Raw genomic sequence first — 16,498 nt, forward strand, 5'->3', positions numbered from 1 at the left:
ATTAAGCATTTTTAAAATATACGTGAAGTAAACACACAATTAAATTTCAAAGAAACGAAAAAGAAGAAATAATTCATTTTTTAGTGACTACCTTGAACTGGTTAAGAAAGAATTCCTTGTTGTGTCCCAGTATGTAGACCTTGATATTCGCGATGGGTACTGACGTATCTGTTTTGGTGGTTTCATTCGGAAATAAATAAAACATACACTGCTATAACACGACATTAATACACATATAGGTGACGGACATTCATCCAAAGGCAGGTGTCTTAAAAAGACGACAAATCCCCAATGTTTTTTTTCTCCAAAAAGAACACACACACACACACACACACACATACATACATACATACATACATATATATATATATATATATATATATATATATATATATATATATATATATATATATATATATATATTATTCAACATATATATATCATAAACATCCTCATATACAACACAATAAGAATGAAATCGGTAAAATCGAGAGACAGAATAAAATGAAACAGAATAGGATTTACCTTCGACAGCCTCCGTCTTAACTGTTTTCCTTTTTCTAGACAGATAGAGGATACGTCGTTTAGAATATATTTTATAAGGAAATCTATACATTTTTTTCTTCTTCTACGCTCTTAATTCTAAGTCTATAAAGCGATCCCCACCAACACAATTCAATATTTCCTATCAACTTTTCATGTGCCATATAGGCCGATGACTCTGGTATTTTCTATACTCTTTCTTTTATGGTTTTCTTCTTGGATTGGATTCAATAGCCTTGTCCAACCAAGAACAAACTATAAGGCAGCAATTGTTTGATTTTAGAGGTGCCTCTCCCAGATGAGTAGCAGTCCCCAGCTATTAAGCCTCGTCTGTCCGGGTTTCAAACTCGAGACTTCTCGAATATTTTCTCTTATTTAGTCTGTTCACAATAGCAAATGTATTGAAATAGAACAAGTTATTAAATCAGTACCCTGCACAGCGCTACGAACCTGCGTATGAATATGCAGATGACCAGGATTGCAATAAGTAATGCGAGCAGCACAATCAGTAAATACAGTATATATGTATCAACCTTGTCTTCTGTAAATTATTTACATTCTGTCATGTATTAAACTTGATGTATATACATTCTCGAACCATACAGGAATGTATATACAAATACATATGGAAACACAATAAAAATAAATGAATAAAAAATTAAGTAACAAATACACGAGTGAACATAACATACTCATATAAAAATACCATCGGGTCCAATATAGTGATGTTAGTTATGTAAGCAGAGTTTCTTTCAGGCATCAATTACTGGGGAGACTGAAGAGAGTCTACTGCCCACCCCCCACCCCACCCCCAAATCGAAATGAAATTGATATAGAAAATGTATGCTTTAACCCCAGAAAATTTAGTCCGCCCCACCCCCTTCCAAAAATGTCAAGTGCGCCGCCCCCGGTGAAAAAAGTTCGATCGAAAGAAACACTACGTACAAGGTATTGTCTCACCTCAGGTAAAATGAAGACCCGTTAAAACTACCACTAATTTCATTTATTGGAATATGTATAAATTAAGATTTAAATTTGTCATAAACTATGTTTAGAATGGGAACAGGGCATTTCCCCCCTTTCAATTACCCCCCGGATATTCCCCCCCCCCCCCAACATTACCCCCCAGAGTAATTACCCCCCCCTGTCAATTACCCCCCCCCCTGTCAATTACCCCCCGCCCAGTAGGACATTACCCCCCCCCCCCCCGGACAGGGTTAGAGTTAGGGTTAGGGCTAGGTTTATGGTTAGGTTTACGGCTAGGGCTAGGGTTATGGTTAGGTTTTAGGGCTAGGGTTAGGGTTAGGGTTAGGTTTTAGGGCTAGGGCTAGGGTTAGGTTTTAGGGCTAGGGTTAGGGTTAGGGTTAGGGTTAGGGCTAGGGCTAGGGCTAGGGTTAGGGTTAGGGTTAGGGTTAGGGTTAGGGTTAGGGTTAGGGTTAGGGTTAGGGTTAGGGTTAGGGTTAGGGTTAGGGTTAGGGTTAGGGTTAGGGTTAGGGTTAGGGTTAGGGTTAGGGTTAGGGTTAGGGTTAGGGTTAGGGTTAGGGTTAGGGTTAGAGCTAGTTTTAGGGTTAAGGTTGTGTCTAACTTTGGTTTTGTGTGAAGTTTTAGGCTAAGGTGGATGCTTAGGTTTTGGTCTTTTTCTTAAGGTTTGGATTAAAGCAGTATATAGGTATAAAATTCTAGTTAGAGTTAGGATTTTAACTTGAGAGGGGGGGGGGGTAATTCCCCCGGGGGGTAATTGACAGGGGGGTAATTGACAGGGGGGTAATTGCTCCGGGGGGTAAATACGGGGGGGGGGGGAATGTCCGGGGGGGAAATATCCAGGGGGGTAATGTCCTGTAGCCGTTTAGAATACCGATCGAGTCCTTGTCCTGACTGTTCAATTTTTCTCTTGGCAAGCCCGTCTCGGCCACATCTTTAGGAACATTTGGGTCAGCTGGAAATTTGCTTTTTAAAACACAATCTCCGGTGATGACGTCACACAGGCGTTTGTTCTCAATGGCTGCGTACACACAATCAGGGTCACATTGTTGTTTGCAGTTGGGCCCGAACGTTGTGTCGCTACATGCTGTGGAAGTTAAAGGGTTAAATTGGTTCTAAAAGGGTTTAAGTGGTTCTAGTATTTCAAGGGTTAAAGTTGTTCTAATCAAAATCTTTAAAATATTTATTTTACCGAGGCGGTAGATTGTTATTTTTGTGTTTTATACAAGAAATTGTATTTTTTGTGGACCTATGTTATACATTTGTTTTAAGGAAATTACAACACACGTGTTTCATTAGCCTGCAAGAAAACTATAACAACCGAACATAAGCTACTCAAGGTTATATATATATAATAATAAAATACCAACTACGTATATAGTATATTGGCAGCAGTTTATAACCATGTCCAGTAAATTCGTTGCAGGATAAATTAAATATTACATATCAAATGTTACATCAACACATTTTATGTATAATATGAAGATTTTCCAAAAATGTAATAAATCAAGTTAAACTTGATATAGAAATTGTTTTATTTATGCAGAGTAATTAAATTATATATTTGGAACAAAAATATACGTGTTCGTGCCTTCGATATCGAATAACGTCTCCAAATTTCCTTAAGGTAAGGCCTTTGATGCCAGTTTATTGGGCACCCAAAAACATTCCATTCTATTTAAAGGCTCAACCGTCCTCGGGCAATCTCTTAGTCTACCCAATTGTGATGGGTACCTGACTCGCCTTGGGAAATTACACATAGTGCTGACCACATAACCACTTCAAAGGCCCTGTGCAAAGAAACGTCTAATGCTTGGAAAAAGCGGTAGAGCGCTTGGCTGCTACTCCGAAGGTTTTGAGTTCGAATCCGGGTTCAAGTCTGTACATCGTTACTAAGTCCGACCAGCTCTGATGGGTACCTAACTCATGTTAGGGAAAGGCAAAAGAGGCTGGGCAAAGTGCTAAACACACCTTTCCTTCATATGCTGAGGTCAAGAAACATATGACCTCCACTTCATCTGCCTAAAGGATCGCTAGGTCTAAAGATGATTCTTATATATATATATATATATATATATATATATATATATATATATATATATATATATATATATATATATATATATATATATATATATATATATATATATATATATATATATATATATATATATATGTATATATATATATATATATATATATATATATATATATATATATATATATATATATATGTATATATATATATATATATATATATATATATATATATATATATATATATATATATATATATATATATATATATATATATATATATACTTGTTCGTTTTTCACCTTGTGTAAAGTAGTGAAACACGTTTACCTCAGACCAATGAACATTATTGCCTGGCTTATTTTCAGGATATTCCCAACAAACTGCACATAACGTCTTCATTTCCACCCACCTTTATCGCAGAAGTCGCCCAGACGCCCAACAGGACAGCTTAGACAGACGCCATCTGTCATGTTACACAGCTGGTCGACGCAGTTTTCGCTGCAAGTTTCCGTACAGTTTTTTCCGTAGTAGTGTTTATCACAATCTAAATATATAAATACTTTCTTGTCGGATATAAAACGTAAAAAATTACGTTGAATAACTATTTCGTAATCAGATAATTGTGTCTACATTTCCAATATTTTTGAAACATGTGTCTTGCTACTTGCATGACTAAGCTGTGACTAATATTGTTTAAAATAGGTATAAACAGTTTATTGGACTATTTCAATGACACAGAGCAATTGAAATTTTCATGGAAGTGTAACAGATTTCCAATGTCAGTAGGAGCATTAAATTTTACATCATAACATTGTGTATATATATATATATAATTTTGTTTTATATATATATATATATATATATATATATATATATATATATATATATATATATATATCATTGTGTATTAATACATAGACCTATATCTAAATATCGAGATCTAGTTAGTATTAAGCATTAAGTTTATATACATTAGAATAGATCTTCTAGATTTTGCATTTCTAAATTAATAAATAACAATTAAAACCGTAGCATGGCGTAGGTAAAGTGTGTAGAGTGTACTATAGAGTAAAACAGGCCTAACAAAAAAATAATTTAACTTGAGTTAAAAAACATTTTCCCTTTAAATCGGTAACCATTATTAGGAATAATGTTACATCTTAATAATCTATGAATAACAGTCATCAAACAAAAGCCAACTATAATAAAAAGGTATACAGCCTAGATTGAACTAAAAAAATTCCCCCGTTCATCATTTTGTTTAATTTGATCACCTTGGGTGTTCCATTGTTATGACATTCATCGTTTTACTCTCCAAGGCCACATAAGTTCAGTTCAATGTGATGTTGAGTGCGGTTTCATTAAATATTTAAATCGATACAATAATTCATTGTTATTTTCAATGGCTTATGCTCAATACAAAAATATGAAAATGAGTGTAATCGATGATTCACAAACGACTTTAATTTTTAAACTTGTAGCTTTAATTCTATCGCTTGCCGCTTGCCACATTTAAAAAAAAATTAAATCTAGTATAATTGCATAGAATTTTCCTACGTATTAAATGTTGTATGGCATACGTAGTCTGTGAACATAAACACAATTAAATTATAACTTTAAAAAAAGTTATCATTTCAAATATATAGTTAACATCTATCACTGGATCAAACACACAAAGCATCTTAGACAAAACCTATACATTCAAACGGCTAAATCAGCGCAAAAAAGATAGACGCGAGAGTTTCAGATCGATCAAAACGATTAACTTTTAAAATTAGTTAAAAAAGAAAAGATATAAAATTTAAAAACTCTATAGTAAAATTACTATAAAGACTCCGCGCGTATGTTAAAAAAACAGTTTATGTGACTCTCTATAGTAATACAGTATTTGGATTTTATCTTTCCTGTAAATAATACATTTTCGGAGATAGATTACGACAACGAAATGCCGCAAATGTTTGTCGACCAAACCAATTTCTGTAATTTTATGTATTATGATATTATTTATATACCGGATGTAGCTTAAGGCAACCTATACGCTATAATGTAATTGTATGTAACTTGAGATTGCCTACATATCAAATACTTTACTTGTACAAAATACACAAAAATTATATATATATATATATATATATATATATATATATATATATATATATATATATATATATATATATATATATATATATATATATATATATATATACTTGTTCGATTTTTCACCTTGTTTAAAGTAATGAAACACGTTTACCTCAGACCAATGAACATTATTGCCTGGCTTAATTTTCAGGATATTCCCTACAAACTGCACATAACGTCTTCATTTCCACCCACCTTTATCGCAGAAGTCGCCCAGGCGCCCAACAGGACAGCTTAGACAGACGCCATCTGTTATGTTACACAGCTGGTCGACGCAGTTTTCGCTGCAAGTTTCCGTACAGTTTTTTCCGTAGTAGTGTTTATCACAATCTAAATATATAAATACTTTCTTGTCGGATATAAAACGTAAAAAAATTTGCGTTGAATAACTATTTCGTAATCAGATAATTGTGTCTACATTTCCAATATTTTTGAAACATGTGTTTTGCTACTTGCATGACTAATCTGTGACTAATATTGTTTAAAATAGGTATAAACAGTTTATTGGACTATTTCAATGACACAGAGCAATTGAAATTTTCAAGGAAGTGTAACAGATTTCCAATGTCAGTAGCAGCATTAATTTTTACATCATAACATTGTATATATATATATATATATATATATATATAATTTTGTTATATATATATATATATATATATATATATATATATATATATATATATATATATATATATATATTTATATCATTGTGTATTAATACATAGACCTATATCTAAATATCGAGATCTAGTTAGTATTAAGCATTAAGTTTATATACATTAGAATAGATATTCTAGATTTTGCATTTCTAAATTAATAAATAACAATTAAAACCGTTGCATGGCGTAGGTAAAGTGTGTAGAGTGTACTATAGAGTAAAACAGGCCTAACAAAAAAATAATTTAACTTGAGTTAAAAAACATTTTCTTTTAAATCGGTAACCATTATTAGGAATAATGTTACATCTTAATAATCCATGAATAACAGTCATCAAACAAAAGCCAACTATAATAAAAAGGGATACAGCCTAGATTGAACTAAAAAAATTCCCCCGTTCATCATTTTGTTTAATTTGATCACCTTGGGTGTTCCATTGTTATGACATTCATCGTTTTACTCTCCATGGCCACATAAGTTCAGATCAATGTGATGTTGAGTGCGGTTTTATTAAATATTTAAATCGATACAATAATTCATTGTTATTTTCAGTGGCTTATGCTCAATACAAAAATATGAAAATGAGAGTAATCGATGATTCACTAACGACTTTAATTTTTAAACTTGTAGCTTTAATTCTATCGCTTGCCGCTTGCCACATTTAAAAAAAATTAAATCTAGTATAATTGCATAGACTTTTCCTACGTATTAAATGTTGTATGGCATACGTAGTCTGTGAACATAAACACAATTAAATTAAAAATTTTTAAAAAGTTATCATTTCAAATATATAGTTAACATCTATCACTGGATCAAACACACAAAGCATCTTAGACAAAACCTATACATTCAAACGGCTAAATCAGCGCAAAAAGATAGACGCGAGAGTTTCAGATCGATCAAAACGATTAACTTTTAAAATTAGTTGAAAAAGAAAAGATATAAAATTTAAAAACTCTATAGTAAAATTACTATAAAGACTCCGCGCGTATGTTTAAAAAAAGACAGTTTCTGTGACTCTCTATAGTAATACAGTATTTGGCTTTTTATCTTTTTCTGTAAATAATACATTTTCGGAGATATATTACGACATCGAAATACCGTAAATGTTTGTCGACCAAACCAATTTCTGTAATTTTATGTATTATGATATTATTAATATACCGGATGTAGCTTAAGGCAACCTATACGCTATAATGTAATTGTATGTAACTTGAGAGTGCCTACATATCAAATACTTTACTTGTAGAAAATACACAAAAATTATATATATATATATATATATATATATATATATATATATATATATATATATATATATATATATATATATATATATATATATATATATATATATATATATCCTAATATATAATAGCCCACGTGCGCACTTCTCTCTCTCTCTCTCTCTCTCTCTCTCTCTCTCTCTGTCTGTCAGCAAAATATTTTCGCCGGACATCACATCAGAATCTACAGCGATATATCGTGAATTTGAACGGAATTTTATTGAAAATAATATGGTAGATGTTTTAAATGTATAACGAAAATTGTATTTAAAGAAGAAAAATAAAAAATAAAGGCGTATTCGAATGTAGAAAAACAGTGTTAATTATGCAACAGGAAAAGCGTATATGGTTGTGAAAAAAAACGCATTTAACAATGACGTCGCTTATTGTTTACACTAAAAGAGCACGAAACTAATGACGTCATCTTCCGAGTTTAGAATAAAATAAAGAAATGAAATATTTCATTCAAATATGATTGAGAGCTAGATTCTACTCACGATATGAAATGTATACAATACGATTTTCTCGGCCTAAACTTTTATAAGTTTTTACTTTATCTATTTGGATTCTAGATATAGATCTAGATCTCGATTCTAGATCTAGACTAGATCTACGGAAAAACTAGACGTAGACGCTAAAATGTGGATTTAGACTAGAATCCAGATCTATCTCGGTCTACTAAAAACAACATTGAACAACCGCGTTTTTAAAGAAATCTTTTAAGTCTCTTAATTTTAAGTCTCTTAATCAACGAGTGCATTTAATATGCTGTGGTTACCGATGAAGAAATGAACTATTTCATTTAAATCTATAGATCTGATCTTAAAAAACTAATAAAAATAAATCGCTTTAAAAACAAGAAGAATACCGTGGAATAGCCGAGTTTTTAACGGAATCATTTAAGTCACTTAATCAGTGTGTGCCTGTCTAGATCTATGGAAAAACTAGACTTACACAGATATAGACCTTACCTAGATCTAGAATGTATTCAAATAATACATTTCTATACTAAAGTATTTAAGGCCTTAATTACTTTATTGAAATCTTTGTTTATCTATGCAATTTGCTAATCTCTACAATATATAAAGCAAAGTTGTCGGGTGCCCGATAGGGCACTTCCAGGCGCCGTAGGCGCTTCAAATTTGGCAGGATCTTGCCTTGGGGCGACAGAACACGGATACCGTAGGCCGAAAAGTCTACGATGAGGGGGTCAAAACTGACCTCGACTGACCGGCGCCTTATATGAGCTATACATCGAAAAAAAAAATGTCCACGTAGGAACCTCTTCATAACTCCTGAGGTCGTAGACCGACCCTCTGGCGAATTAATTAAGCATTCAAATTCTCAATGTTTTCGAAAGCCTAAGCGAAGCCTAGTATATATAAATATAAATATATATATATATATATATATATATATATATATATATATATATATATATATATATATATATATATATATATATATATATATGTGTGTGTGTGTGTGTGCGTGTGTGTGCGTGTGTGTGTGTGTGTGTGTGTGTGTATGTGTATGTGTATGTGTGTGTGTGTGTGTGTGTGTGTGTGTGTGTGTGTGTGTGTGTGTGTGTGTGTGTGTGTGTGTGTGTGTGTGTGTGTGTGTGTGTGTGTGTGTGTGTGTGTGTGTGTATTCGCGACGGCTATTATCAGAGTAACATTTTTTAAAAATGCTCTTAACACTTTTGTGTTTCAGATTTTCTTCAAACGTTACAAATAAGTTCAATAAAAACGAATTTACCCTGTTCACAGTAGTCTCCCCGCCATCCAGGGGGACAACTCAAACACCGGCCTGTGATGCTGTCACAGGTCTGATTCTCACATTTGACGCTACAGTTTAAGCCACAACCCTGGCCGTAGGTTCCATGTTCGCAGTCTATAAATAGGTTTCAACAATCTCGAGACAGTCCAAAAGTATGTTTAAACACATTTTGAGAAATTCAAAAAAAAATTTTATCAAATTCCGAAACAGTTCTAAAATGTGTTGATAAATACTCAAGGCAGTTTATATAATCTTAAGACCGTCTAAAAATATGATTAAATAGATTCTGATACAGTCAAAAAATGTGTTCTAAAATCCCGAGACAGTCTAAACCCTTTAATAGGCTATATTTTTACCATAATGAGTGTAATAATATTTAGGTTTAAGACTGCTATATTAAAGCATTAATAATAATAATACTGGTAATACTAAAACCTAATGTCGTCATACGTAACAAAACCATGATATCAGTTTAGTTAGAGCAAGCAATGTAATCGAAGTTTATAAAGAGCAGTAGAAGATTAGTTGATGCTATCTTCAATGATTGAACACCTACCTCTAATAAGCGGGTTGGCAATGTCCGTGTATTTATGCTGAGCATCTAAAATGGATGATAAATTCATGTATGCAAATTACAGCAAATAACCAATGTAGGTATGGCGGTAGAGTAAGCAGTTCCCCTACATCGGTATATTTAGGGATAGTTTTGTTAGTTATTCTACCTCGGTACTGTTACGGGTCAGTTGTAGGTTAGATTACAATAGGTTAGAATAGTCTATAACGTACGGAAGAGGCGTCTGTGAGTTAAGTTAACCCCGGTGTGTTTTTAACCCCTGTGTTGTTACTGGTATTGTTATCCCAAGGTGTTAGTAGCAGCTAGGGACGAGGGCTTGTGTTGTAATGGTGAAGATGATAAGTTAAATAAAGGTTTGAACAGTTTGAATTGTGTTTAGAGTTGAACCAAGTATTAAACAGGTAGACCTAGAAGAATAGACCGTCTCGAACGACAATTGACTTTAACAAGTACATTACGTGAGAGTTGTGTTAGTTCTTCTACCTCGGTACATTCTGTTAGTACATTACGGGAGAATTGTGTTAATACCTCAACCTTGGTCCTCAACCTAAAAGGTCCCTAACATAAGTAACTGTACACGTGGACTAGAATTCAAACCCGACACTGTGTAGTCTTTTATTCTACCACCAGACCAGGCCGCAAAATCATGCCTGAGAGTGTTGTAATGTTAAAAGTGGATTAATTTAGGAACGGCATTGAAACGCGTAATATAACAATTTAAAATAGAGCCCATATGTATTGTTGGATTTCTTATTCCAACTTTCATTTCCACTCGACAAACATCAGCAACTTAATTATGTACATACGAACGTTTGCCTTCTATATAATTGTATAAATAGATTGCTATTTTTGGTTTTACAATTGAACCCACGGATCCTAATGGGTCTACCCAATACGTTACCGTTTTCGCACACCCTATATGGTGGCATGCACTCCAAGCATGAGCTCTCGACATTGTGACAGAACTCCGGTCGACACGTACGCTGGTGCATAGAGGCACATCCTTGGTCGAAATAGGGATTGATGCAGACTACAAGTACAACGGATCATTAGTAATATCAGAGTTATCAAAATTCAGTATCTATCTCTCTCTCTCTCTCTCTCTCTCTCTCTCTCTCTCTCTATATATATATATATATATATATATATATATATATATATATATATATATATATATATATATATATATATATGTTATGGTCAAAGCCCGAAGTCGGCCAATGTGCGGATCGGCCAATATCGCCTCCCATAGGTCGGTCAAAGTCCGAAACTTTGCTTCGTTTCGGCCTTTGGCCGGCCAGTCCGCAGACTGGCCATGGTGGACCGGCCAAAGTCTTAATTAGAAGATCATCTGGCTAGGGACGACCGGCCGAAGTCCGAATTAGAAGATCATGAGCAGATTTTGGTTTTTTTATGCCGTAAGGATCATGAAATTAAGTCTTTTATTTATTATTAATTAAAGTAAATGACAGAAAAATCCAAATTTTTTATTGTACTATAGTCTCAATCAATCAATATTATAATTTGTTACAACAAGTTGAACTTTTATGGCATTTAGAAGTACATAGCAGCTTGTTATTTATACACTTGCAGCGATTTGTTGTGCACTTAGTTGTGCAATTGCAGCGAGTGTAGCCTTAACCCCTCAGTCAATGATTGTGAAGATGCGATGGTTTGTAGTGATTTACCTCAGTGCCAACTGACGACAATAAGAACAGTTTTTCGTGAAGAATTGAAAACTCACTTCTAGCATACACTTGTTTTAGAACACCATGTTCCGTTCCTAATTTGTAGAAACCGCCCTCGACGCTCATGACAACTACAATCACGCTTCGGGGATCACCTCTGTCAACATCTGGAACACGGATGCGTACTTTGTCACCCACTTCACCATCTTTAAATTTTGTATTTGATGTTTTAAGCATCTTAGCACCTTGAGTTTGCAAACCAGTGTGAGCTGCTGACCTGTGTTCCATGACGCCCAGGCCATCTCAAGTCGCTTGGACACTATTGTTCAACTTACAAGGAGCGCGGCAAATTCTTTTGAACGTTCCGTCTTGTTGCAAGTGGTCGGTGACGCCGACTGTCTTTGATTTAGTTCTTTGATGATTGTCATCATGGATGAGGCTGTCACATACAGTTGTAGCCCATATATGGAAACTAACATGGATTTACTTTTTTTTTCTTTTGACAGCCATGTTTGACGGCCTTTTCTATCCAAGTCGCCTTGCATATATACTGCTATACAAAAAAAGCCAAACAATACGTTACTCACAATGAAACCGCACCCAGAATAATGAAAACGCGATCACAACTTAGTCTAGATAGGACATTGACCAGTATGTCTCGGCCAGTGCGCGTATTGGCCGGTCAATGTACGAAATACGCTCTTAGTGCTAGGTTATTCGGGCTTTGGCCAAGAGAGCCGGCCAATGCACGCAATCCGCACTTTGGCCGCACTTCGGGCTTTGACCGTAACATATATATATATATATATATATATATATATATATATATATATATATATATATATATATATATATATATATATATATACATATCGCACCCTCACGGGGCGCCGCCTTTGCGAAATTTAAAAAAAAAATGATTATTTTTTTTTTTTGCAGAAACCTCCCCTGACCTGATCTAAAGTTCGATGACGATCAGATGAACGGTGTCAATCTGCAATCGACTTTTACTTTTATAAATCGAATCGCTTCCTGTCGGGGCGCCACCCCAGCGAATTTAACATTTTATTTTCGCAGATACCTCCCTAGGAGTATTCTCAACAACTTCCTAAAATTTTATGGCGATCGGATGAAAGGTGTAGTAATTAATAAAAGACAGACACACACATACATACATTGCTTTATATAAATAAATGTATATATATATATATATATATATATATATATATATATATATATATATATATATATATATATATATATATATATATATATATATATATATATATATACCTAATCCAAATCAAATATCACAATATTGAAATAAAAATGTTAGTGGCTCTTTGAAAGCTGAGAAATTAAGTAAATGGTAACTTTTTGGCTCTTCCGTCTCAAAAGGATGTCCTAGATGGATGTCTAGGCCGTATTGAAAAACTGTCGGTTTGACTCAAAGCCCTCGACGAGTGCTAAAAAATGACCGCGAATAAAATTATATTTCTATGAGCTATATATCAAAAAATCTTTTGCCGAACGACCCCCCCCCCCCCTTGATATTTTGTGAGGTAGTAGAAGAACGTCTTGGGGTGTCAGAAAAAACTCGCCATATCCGGGAACAAATCTAGAAATGGGTAAAAACTGACCAGTGGTATTTTTCTATATAATCTTTGTATTTTATGGGGAAAACAGAAGGTAATTTCAACAAAGATTTTGGGGCAATTATGTATAAAAAAAATAAATTCTAATACGTACTTGTTATTTAAATGTGTCGGATTTTTAGCTATAATTTGGTTTTTTCTTTGCTTTATCGCTAATATCGTTCAACGTGCTGTAAAGCACAATGCGTTTTGAGCAATAAATATTTTATAAATTATTTTCCTCAAATATGTTTAACATTAGAAATATAGAGGCCTATTATTGACGTGTAACGGTTTCCGACGGCTAGTACACACACACACACACACACACACACACACATATATATATATATATATATATATATATATATATATATATATATATATATAGTCATCTTGAACAAAAAGAACATTTCAATTAGCCAATTTAAACTCCTTTCAATGATTTAAGTGTTAAAGAATTTTATTTCAATTTAAATGGAATAATCTCGTAATTCTACAATAGGATGCAAATATTACTCACCATATCTACAATTCCATTCGTGTTTATGGGGCACATAACATTCCTAAAGACCATCACAGTCTTTTTTCTGAAACGGGCAAGAACAGACGTGCTCACACTCCAGGCCAAAATGAAAGGGGTCACATTGGATGTCTGTTGTGGTATACAAATAGGCAAGTTTAATGGCAAATGTCTGACCATTGTCAGCAACACACACTACTCAAAGATATTGTAATTCTGTTTGTTAATTAAAGTTTCCCTTCCAAACTTGGCGGTGTATGAAATTTTATATATAAATATTATATAAAAGTTGCAGTACTATATCAAGGTTTAGTGGAAATAATTCTACTTTTGGTTTTTCAAAAACCTATAACTAGAGTACTGTTTCAGATAGATAAACGAAGTTTATCATATACATAAACGATTGAATTAGCTGCCTTCGTTTAAATTTTGAGTAATTTCCGTCAATAACAAGTAATACTTTACGCTATTTCCGTTTTCTCAACAACAAAAAACGCATATATAGTGTACTAATAATAATTCGCACTATTTTGCAGACATTGTTTGCTGCTCACTTTGTGTGTAACTTTTTTCTACGAGAATCTAATATATTTTAAAAAGTTGAAGTAATTAAAAATTGATTAAAACTCATGTCTATACCCAGAGTTTTCATCCCCCATAATATATATATATATATATATATATATATATATATATATATATATATATATATATATATATATATATATATATTCGATAAAGTTTAGGGGAGATAACTCCCGCTTTATGAGTTATGTAAACATCTTTATTAACTTTTTTTTATATTCCGTGATTCATTATTTCGAAATGTGCATTTACAATCATTTATAGTAGACCGTTTACTAACACTCATATAGCACCGCAACTTTCACACCATAACCCCAACAATAAGCGCAGTAAACACACTCTGGACACAAGAACCACAGCTGCTTACTCGCCTCCGATAACCTCCACTTCACAAAACAGAATGGTTTTGTTACTCCGAACACGGATTTCCAATTCCGACACTTCTGCTCGATTAACAATGTTAGGTATAACCCACACTCGGCCGTAATATTTGAAATATAAACTATTCAGAAATCCCCAAACCCAACCGGAATTCTCTGCAAGCTTAGTGCCAAGGTCAAGCGACTCTCTCGTATTCTCTGCAATAATAAAAAAAACTTGCAATTACTGGGTCTAAAACGAGTGGGGGGTTTGTTTTTGTTTTAGATATTTTCCTCCTGGCTACGTGAGGGGGGGGGGACTTAGATTTATGGGGGGAGATGGAAAGTGTTAAAAGTATATATTTTTATGATATAGCTATATTTCGTTCAGAGGGAGCGATAGTCGGTGAACTCCGCCCCCCCCCCCTCAAAGATGCCTCAGACGATATAGGTGTGCTTTATATGAAATTATGTTTTTAAAGAAAGATTATATAACCTAAACGCCGTAGAGGTCAAAGTTGTGTAAATATTAGAAAATCTCATCTTTATTAATGCATGAGATGAGATTTCTATAAACAATAACTAAATATATTCTCTGTAAAGGACCAGATTCCCTCTAATAAAAGAGAAATCCAATTTTTTTTGGCTGCGAATAAAGTAATGTTTTGAAATATTTTCTATTTTACTGTAACGAACTATGTTTTGTATTCCAGAAGGAATATCTCACCATTGTCGGTGTGGATGATGACGTTATTTATATATCTCACCATTGTCGGTATGGATGATGACGTTATTTATATATCTCACCATTGTCAGTGTGGATGATGACGTTATTTATATATCTCACCATTGTCGGTGTGGATGATGACGTTATTTATATATCTCACCATTGTCGGTGTGGATGATGATGCTATTTATATAAGACGGTCTAGCCAAGGAAACTCTCCAGCTGCTAGAGTTCAAACAATTGGAGTTGCTTGTATCCCCATCCACTGGGATAGGGTCTGTTGCCTGCTGTTTTAGAGCCAGGTTTCTTCCTATGGTCAGCACATATGGAATAAATAAGTTCTAGAAGTTAGGTTTGGATTGAAATGAAGATCAAAGTTAAGTTTAACTTTATTTTTTTATGTTTTCTAATTGATATTGTAGTGCTAATTCACAATGTTCTATGTTTCCATCAGTAGAAAAGGAAGTACAAAAGGAAAGTAAAACAAAAAGGAAAATTAAAGTTGATGGATCTACTTTTTACCGTCGTCATGGTAATAATGGCCGTAAAGAACGAAGACACCGGGTTTCCGTTTTTACAAAATTTCAGGGTTTTTTTAACTGCTCATACATGTAATCGTTATTTTGTTTTTGTGTAATTCAACGAGACAGATCTTGTTTTAACAATGGGCGATTAGTTCTTGATATAAACTAGTCTTTATACATTTTTTGGCCTAATAGCTGAGAATATCGCGTAGAACATAAGGTGAATAAAAACGTTGATTTCCGTATTTAATACTATTTTGACAACACACCAATTTATTATGACAAATAGAACATTATATTACGTCCTATTAAACTAATTTCATGTATTTAAAACATTCATTGAATGAGTAAAAGATGTTGAGGGTTTGAGAGTATGTGTGTAGTGGAATTAATAAAATAATCATTAAAAAAGTTTTAAAAACCCACGTTTTCTGATTGAACTAAAAAGTAGAAAATAA

General features: G+C 33.4%; 1 protein-coding gene across 1 annotated transcript; it reads right to left on the reverse strand.

Annotated features, from left to right (window-relative positions):
- Positions 1-5,882: 5,882 nt before the first annotated feature.
- On the reverse strand, positions 5,883-16,047 carry LOC131950064 (protein draper-like). The gene is made up of 6 exons (XM_059312101.1): positions 16,039-16,047; positions 15,677-15,857; positions 10,902-11,030; positions 9,983-10,027; positions 9,406-9,540; positions 5,883-6,031 (listed from the first exon to the last, which is right to left on the reverse strand). The coding sequence occupies exons 1-6, from the start codon at positions 16,045-16,047 to the stop codon at positions 5,883-5,885; spliced, it is 648 nt and encodes a 215-aa protein (XP_059168084.1).
- Positions 16,048-16,498: the final 451 nt, after the last annotated feature.

Source organism: Physella acuta, unplaced genomic scaffold (genome assembly GCF_028476545.2).
Source record: "Physella acuta isolate Inbredline_101_S28 unplaced genomic scaffold, ASM2847654v3 ptg000732l, whole genome shotgun sequence".
Classification (NCBI taxonomy): Eukaryota; Metazoa; Mollusca; class Gastropoda; family Physidae; genus Physella; species Physella acuta.